General features: G+C 43.3%; 1 protein-coding gene across 1 annotated transcript in view; it reads right to left on the bottom strand.

Moving 5' to 3' along the window:
* Window positions 1–358: 358 nt before the first annotated feature.
* The window catches only part of TXNDC2 (thioredoxin domain containing 2), a 15,318-nt gene continuing 7,274 nt past the window's right edge, over window positions 359–8,402 (bottom strand). The window contains exons 3-5 of the mRNA XM_008692538.2: window positions 2,171–2,278; window positions 887–1,833; window positions 359–841 (exon numbers count right to left, since the gene is read on the bottom strand). Of these exons, the coding sequence (XP_008690760.2) occupies window positions 359–841; window positions 887–1,833; window positions 2,171–2,278 (1,538 nt within the window). The remainder of the gene's footprint in view (window positions 842–886; window positions 1,834–2,170; window positions 2,279–8,402) is intronic.

Below are 8,402 nucleotides of genomic sequence, written 5' to 3'. Positions count from 1 at the left end.
TAAATCATGTACTTCTACAGAAGGATTGTCTAAATTTCCAATGTTGCCACTAATACCAAATGAACTGAATTTTCAAGGGTGAGTTCCAAAAAAAAATCATGATCAAAAAAATAGGAGACAGTGGACTCCTAATCTCCACCAAAGGAAATTCTAATATCACACTTTCCTACCAACAAAAACATGGTCACAACATGCTTTCATGCTTTACTACTTTTTGAAAAGGTGGAGCTAATACTTCATCATTTATGAGCAGGTGTCATTCAGACATACACTTTCATTATGGCTCATCTCTTTTAGTAAATAAAAAAATCACAAGCTATAACCAGCTTACTGTTAACAGTGCTTTCAGAATCCACAATTACTTTAATTCTGCAATGCTTGCTTCGAGTTTTTCTTTCATGGCGCCACAAAATTCTCCCACCTTTTCTTCTTTTTTATAAAACTGAAAGGTTGGGATGCAAATGATCTCCAGGTCTCTCACCAGCTCCTCACACTCATCAGCATCCACTTCCAGGAACACCACATCCTCATACTTCAAGGACAGGGACCGGAAAAGGGGCTTGATGGTCCTGCAAGGCCCACACCAGGTGGCCGAGAAGTCCACGGCTACCAGCCTCTCCCCGGCCTCCTTGAGTGCCAACTCAAAGTCCTCCTTGGTCAGGATCACTTTCACCAAGTCCACCTCCAGGAGTTCCATGGTCTCTGATGGCTTCAGAACATTGCCTTCTACGGGCTGGATGGCTTCTTCTGAAGACTTGGGAATGTCACCCTCCTTGGACTCGATGGTTTCTGTTGAGGACTTGATGTCCCTCTCTCTGGGCAGGATGTTTTCTTCTGAGGACTTGGAAGTGTGGCTGTGCTTGGACAGGGTGGTTTTTGCTAAGACCTTGGGGCTGCTGACCTGCTTAGACTGGAAAGTTTTTGCTGGCAACTTGGGGGTGTTGGCCCCTTTGGGCAGAATGGATTTTGCTAAGGACTTGGGGCCATTACCCTGCTTAGGCAGGATGGGTTTTGCTGGGGAATTGCTGTCACCCTGCTTGGGTGGGATGTTTTTTTCTGAAGAAGTAGATGTGACATCTTCCTTTGGCAGGGTGGTTTTTCCTGAGGAATTGAGGATGTCATCTTGCTTGGGTGGGATAATTTTTTCTAAAGACTGGGGAGTGTCAGCCTGCTTGGGTGGGATGATTTTTGCTGAAAAATTGAGGGTGTCAGTCTGCTTGGGTGGGATGGTTTTTGCTGAAAAATTGGGGGTGTCAGCCTGCTTGAGTGGGATGGTTTTTGATAAAAAATTGGGGGTGTCAGCCTGCTTGGGTGGGATGGTTTTTGCTGGGAAATTGAGGCTATCAGCCTGTTTGTATGGGGTGGTTTTAATTGGGGAATTGGGGGTATCACCCTCCTTGGGTGGGATGATTTTTGCTACAAAACTGGAGGTGTCAGCCTGTTTGGGTGATATGGGTTTTGCTAAGGAACTGAAGATGTCAGTCTGCTTCAGTGGGATAATTTTTTCTGGGGAGTTGGGGGTGTCAGTCTGCTTGGGCAGGATCGTTTTTGCTGAAGAATTGGGGGTATCACTCTGCTTAGGTGGGATGACTTTTGCTGACAAACTGGGGGTTTCAGCTGGCTTGGGCATGATGGGTTTTGTGGAGAAACTGGGGATGTCAGCCTGTTTGGGCTGCACTGTTTTTGCTGAGGCATTGGAGATGCTACCGCCCCATTCAGGTGGGAATATGTCCTTGGGCTGTGGACCTTTGGACTCCTTTGCAGACATGTGTTGTATGTTGTTGACCTCACGGGCCAAGGCCTTCTCCTGGATATGTGCTGGGTCCAAGAATTCTGGGACCAACGGAGTCACGTGGGTGGACAGACCCTGTAATAATGGACTTTCTGAACAGAAAAATAAATAAATAAAAATGCAAAAGAAGAAACAAAAAAAAAATTCTTATCGCATACTCCAGGGAAGACTAATGTCATTCTTAGAGCCCATAAATGTAGTTTTATAAATGATGTATCAACTTGAATAATCACATTCAACAGAAGGCCAGGCAGCATGGGATTACATGTATCTTTATATAGAATTTTTTTTTTAACTACAACTTTTCTTTGCTTCAATCCTGCTGCCTTCTCCCTAAGCATGTAGGTCCCTAAGGTGGCCCTCTTCCCTCCCACTTACCATTAGGATCACCTTGACTGGCTTCTTCTTGTTTCTCTGGACTCATTTTCGGTTCTTCCGGGGCTCCTGCTCTATCACTTTCTGCTTCCAGTTCCTTGTCCATATCCACTCATGCTTCATGCGTGCCTCATAGTGAAGACGAGGTTGTACCCTCCAACTTTTTCCGACCTCTCCAACCTACATCATACAACGAGTAACAACTTACATGTGGGTGGTACTTACAGCTGGTTTTCCCTCTTGGGACTCACAACAGTAGTATTTGAGAGTTTCATGACAGCCTTGGATATGGTGGCCGAGCTGTGTGTTAGCCTGTGCCCAGTGCCTGCTGTGTGTTCACAGGCATTATTTCCTATAACACAACAAACCACTGAGGTAAGTACCATTATGATCCCCACTTTACAAATAAGAAAGCTGAGCCTTGGACAAGTTATGTAACTTGCTCGAGGTCCCAAAGCTAGTAGGTGGGTAGGTTCCAAGCCTGCCCTTTGACTACCACACTGAACTGTTCTGTTTGCGAAAGGACGGTAACTCAAAAACAACTTTCCCACAACCTCCCTCTAGGACTCTTCAGCTCCAGCTTCCGACTCTCTGACTCACCACCATAACCATCTGTGTCTTCTCCTAACCATGTTACCCTCCTCTACAAAGTCCTGCTTGACTGTCAGGTGTCCTGTTTGAGCTATTTGGAAGGGAGTAGATTATGACATGGAAAAATTACCTAACTGAGAAGAAGTGAAAACATCACACCTTCTATCCAAATAAATAGGGATCCAAGAGAACAGGTACATGTGTCCTGGCCTCCCCTCCCCAAGAACGAAATCTCAGCATGGGTACAGGTTAGATGTATTCAGAGGAAAGCTGACAGCAGAGGAGTATTTGCCTGGGCTCCATGGCCAGGAAGAGCCCACATGTGTGTGGACTCCACATCAACATGGCAGCGTAGGCCCCTGGGAGAGACTGGATTTTGGGGCCAGGGGCATGCTCCTGGCCCCATAGCCTGCTGTGCGCATGCCAGGGATCTGAAAATCGTGCACAACCTGTAGTGGGGCTGTGAGTGTCCTGGGAAGGCCAGCAGACCTACTGGGGCCTCAAGGGAGAGGAAAGAAGCCACTGTGAAGGGGGATTTGTGACCAGAGGCAAGGACTGGAATCACAGGCTCGACCAGTGGGTAAAAACATGGTGCCTCACCGCCTAGATGGGACCAATGGTCCTCAGCAGTCCTCAGTCTAGGGACCAGGCCAGACTAACCACTTCACATGGGAAACCAGAGGCAGAGGGCTAGGCCATAACCAGGCCACAAGACCCTGTGCACCCAGATATTATGGAGAAAGGGGAGGAACCAGGAAGACCGAGCTGCTACCAGAATTAAAACATGTTCATCAGGCTGAAATTTCACAAACAGGCAGACTGAATCCTGCCCTTCACCATTCCTCCTCAAATCCCCTAGACATAAGGCCCATGGAGAAAGTAGATCCACTGTAGAAAAATTTAAAGCCACATTCTATTTGTACACCTTCATAAAAGTGAGGAGATCTGTGACCCTGCTGCATTTATACTTGGGGGATCTGAGCTGTGTTTTAGATTTGGCAGAATGGTTCCAATTATTTCTACTCTTCATTCTGCAGTTCAGATAGATTCCAAGCAACTTGAAATATCGATGCCTCTGAATAATTTTCATTCGACTTATTATAAAATGTATTTTTTCCTGAAAAATGGCCATCTACAACGCACGGAGAGAGGCCTGGAACAGATCTTTTCCTCACAGTGTTCAGAAAAAAACATATGCTGTGGACACCTTGACTTTGGATTTTTAACCTCCAGAAAAGTGAGACAATACATTTCTGTTGTATAAGCCACCCAGTCAGTGGTATAACAGCCCTAGCAGACTAATATGGCAGCCATATAAATGGGCATGGCTGTGTTCTAATAAAACTTAATTTACAAAAACAGGCAGCTGGCCAATGAACACAGTTAGTCCATCCCTGACCTACATAATCATTTTTAATGACTGATTAATGTTCCTTTGAATGGACAAATTACAATTTATTTGAACAAGTTCCTATCGATGGACATAAAGGTTGTTTTTATTATTTGCTATTATAAGCAATATAAAAATAAACATTTACAGATAAATGTCTTTACACATTCTTAATTATTTTCTTAGAATTCTAGAAATGGATTCCCTATATCAATCGGTAGGCATTTTAAAGACTTCTGTTCCAATCTTAACCATCAGCAAGGTGTGAAAGTACAATTTGATGGACAAATAAAGTTATGTTATTAATATCTTAATCTGCATTTCCTTATTAAGTTGAACTTTGGGGGGGCATATTTATCATCAATTTATATTTCTTCCTTTGCAAACTGACGTGTCAGAGCCTCCAGCCTCAGCCTTGACCGTTGTTAAGGGGGAGGCATCTCCATATACGTTAGTTCCCTTAACATTTTGCCAGTTATTATCATAGTCTTTCTCAGTTTGTCTTTCGATTTTGTTCATGATATTTTTGGAGCAACATACAGATGCTTCCATTTTTGTGTAGTTAAATCCATCAATTTTGCCTTTTATGATTTTCACTTCTTGTGGTATATTTATTTATAAACTTCTGACTTTCTAAGACTGCCTCCTCCATAGCCCCAAATGATAATAACAATAAAACCCGTAAAAATAATAGTGCTAAAACTTTCTAGGATTTAATTCAATGAGAATCCCAATAATCTAAAGTGAAGTCGGTCTGTAAGTCATTCCTTTGGCTAATTTATTGAAAAGTTAGCCATCTCAGACAGATAGTAAAAAGAATCATGTATAGACACTTAGAGCTTTCATTTTTCTTTCTTTTCTTTCTTCTTTCTTTCTTTCTTTTTTTTTTTTTAGTGGGTGTGAGGTGCGGAGGGAAAAGGAGAGAATCTCAAGCAGGCTCCACGTCCATCGGAGCCCAATGCAGGTCTCAATCTCATGACCCTGAGATCACGACCTGAACTGAAATCAAGAGTCAGACAGTTAACCGACTGAGCCACCCAGGTGCTCCAGAGCTTTGATTTTTTTTATACTCCATGTATCTAAGTGACCACCGATTTACTATGGAATAATAAAAACATTTTTCCTATAAAGGTTCAGACTTTTGGTTATTTATCATATCATAATGGATAGGTGACAGGAAGTGGGGAAATTTAGTATGAATCGAGACTAAATAGGACATTTTGTGTAATTTTGTAAGAACTCTGCTAGAAATGGGGCGCCTGGGTGGCTCAGTCTTTAGGCGTCTGCCTTCGGCTTGGGGCGTGGTCCCGGCGTTCTGGGATCCAGCCCCGCAGTCAGGCTTCTCCGCTGGGAGCCTGCTTCTTCCTCTCACACTCCCCCTGCCTGTGTTCCCTCTCTTGCTAGCTGTCTCTCTCTGTCGAATAAATAAATAAAATCTTTAACAGCAACAACAAAAAAGAACTCTGCTAGAAATCATATTTTCAGTGTAAGATCTGGAAGTAAAATAATCTCTCTACTAGAATCACAAGTTCTCTATACTAATCACAGTAAAAACTGAAGCAGAAGAGGTTTCCCTGCATCTTTTTTTTTTTTTTTTGCCAAAGATTTTATTTATTTGAGAGAGAGAGACAGACAGAGATAGTGAGAGAAAGCATGAACGGGAAGGAGAGGGAGAAGCAGGTTCCCTGCTGAGGAGGGAGCCCGATGTGGTGTGGATCCCAGGACCCTGGGATCATGACCTGAGCCGAAGGCAGACACTCAACCAACTGAGCCACCCAGGTGCCCCAGTTCTCTATGTCTTTACCTCTTATATACCTTCTAATTTTTATTCCAGGAGAGAAGAGGGTCTTGTAGCATGAGAATGCATTTTTTTATAAAAATTTTTTAACTTTATGACAGATTTATACCTACAGAAAATTTGCAAAGGTCATGCAGAGTTTTCATATACCCCACATCAAGTTTCCCATATTAACATCTTACATTACCTTTGTCACAACTAAGAACAAATACTGATATGTTATTATTAACCGAAGGCCATACTTGATTCACATTTCATTGGCTTTCCCCTCGTGTCCTTTTCTCTGTTCCAGGATCCCACATTGCATCTAGTTGTCATGTCTCCTTACGCTCCTCTGGGCTGTGATAGCTTCTCAGACTTTCTTTCTTTTTTTTTCTTTCTTTCTTTTTTTTTTTTTTCATGACTTTGGATGGTTTGGGGCAGTACTGGTTAGGTATTTTGGACAATGTCCCTCAGTTGGGGGTTTGTCTGGTGTTTTTCTCAGACCAGGGTTATGTGTTTCGGGGAGGAAGACCATAGAGGTAAAGTACCATTTTAATCACTTTATTATTAATTAAGCATATCAAGGGATACTATTTCAAAGTGTTATCAGCATGACTTACCGCTGATGATGTTGACCTTGATCGCCTGGCTGAGGTAGTGATTGTTAGGTTCCTCTGCTATAAAATTACTCTCTCTCCACTGTCCTTAGGGTACTCGTTGGAAGGAAGTCACTGTGTAAAGCCCACACTGAAGGGGTGGGGATTACGCCCCATCTCCTTGAGGGAGGGGTATCTACATAAATTATTGAGAATTTTTGTTTGAGAGCTTTGTCTCTCCCATCCTCCATTTATTTATTCAATCATTTATTTACATTTGTGTGGGCTTGTGGACATTTATTTTATTTTATTTTTATTTATTTATTTTTTTGAGAGGCGGCTGGCAGCGGGAGAGACAGAGGTGGAGGGAGAGAGAGAGAATTTTAAGCAGGCTCCACACCCAGAGCAGAGCCCACCACAGGGCTCAACCTCACGACCCTGAGGTCTTGACCTGAGCCGAAATCAAGAGTCAGACGCTTAACCCACTGAGCCACCCAGTGCCCCTGGACATTTATTTTATACCTTGGATTATAATCCAGTACTATGAAATTTATTTGTTGCTCAAATGGTTCCAGCTTTGGTCGCTGAGAACTCTTTCAGACAGTTCCTGTGTCCTTTCGTTGTATACACGCCTGTGGTTTTGTCTGCTGAGCACTTCCTTACTTTGGGGTACTACAAGATGTTCCAGCCTCATTCTGTAGATTCAGTGCCTTGTCCCTAGAATCACCCATTTCTGTAATGACCCCACTTCCTTTTATTGGAAAATGGTATTTAGAAAACGAAATCTGAGCCAGGTGTGCTCACTGATACTGGTGCCAGTAGACTCAGTGAGCATAACTAGGAACCGCATACAGGGGAAGGTAACCTAGGCAGACACAGATTGCGTAGTTATTTCTATGTCAGTATCTATGTTAAGCTAAATATGAGTTCATATTATGTCCTTGACTTTAATTCAGTACCACATGGGTCATTGCAGCCTTTCCCCCAAGCTTGTCTATAAACTCCTATCCCAAAAGTGACTGGGGACCCACTGTCCGCCATTCATTTACTTGTTTGTGCAATTCCAGTATATGTGTAGGATGGTTTCAGAGTAGCTAACCTGTCCCTCCCGGCTTAATAACTTCAGCACCTAGAGCACAGTGTTTATGGGCACTTCTTTTTGTCTTTAGGCTTATCATTTCTAGTCATTTCCCAAGTGACTTGGTCAGCCTCTCTGTTCCCCCACCCATTCGGTGCAGTTCCAACATGCGTTGGTCATAGGCATATTCTTTGGTCACAGTCTGGGATCCCCTGCTCTCCACGTCGATTTTTTTTTTTTTCAAATTCGCATACGTTAAGGTTTACTCTGTGCTGCGAAGTCCTATAGGTTTGACAAATGGGTGGTATTATTATTCATCCTTACAGCACCACACAGAATAGTTTCACGGCTCTAAAAAACGTGCGGTGTTTCACCCTCCCGAAAACTCTCACCCTCCCGAAAATTCCTGGCAGCCACTGATTTGTCTCGATAGTCTTGTCTTTTCCAGAATGTCATATAAATGGGATCCTATTACATATAGCCTTCTCAGATTGACTCCTTTCACTTAGCAATATATGTTTAAGGTCCCCCATGCTGATTTTGTGTGTCAACAGTTCCTTTTGACCATTGAATCAATAATAACGCATTTTAACTAAACTATGAGAAGCAGATCTAAGACAAGAATTTGAGTGCAGGCAGTTTATTTGGGAGGGGATCTCAGGAGACAAGGGTGGGGCCGTGGGGAGGGAATCAGGCCAGCTGTCACCGTGAGCATTAAGGGTCACTCCCCCTGGGGACTGGGGGAAAGTATAGAGCATGCCTCAAGTGATCCTTCCTTCCTTCCTTTTGAGCACTCTTTC

The sequence above is a fragment of the Ursus maritimus genome, unplaced genomic scaffold, assembly GCF_017311325.1.
Source record: "Ursus maritimus isolate PB19 unplaced genomic scaffold, ASM1731132v1 scaffold_18, whole genome shotgun sequence".
NCBI classification, from domain to species: Eukaryota; Metazoa; Chordata; class Mammalia; order Carnivora; family Ursidae; genus Ursus; species Ursus maritimus.
Note: the sequence above shows the minus strand (reverse complement) of the source record. Positions and strands in the feature narration are given on the sequence as shown.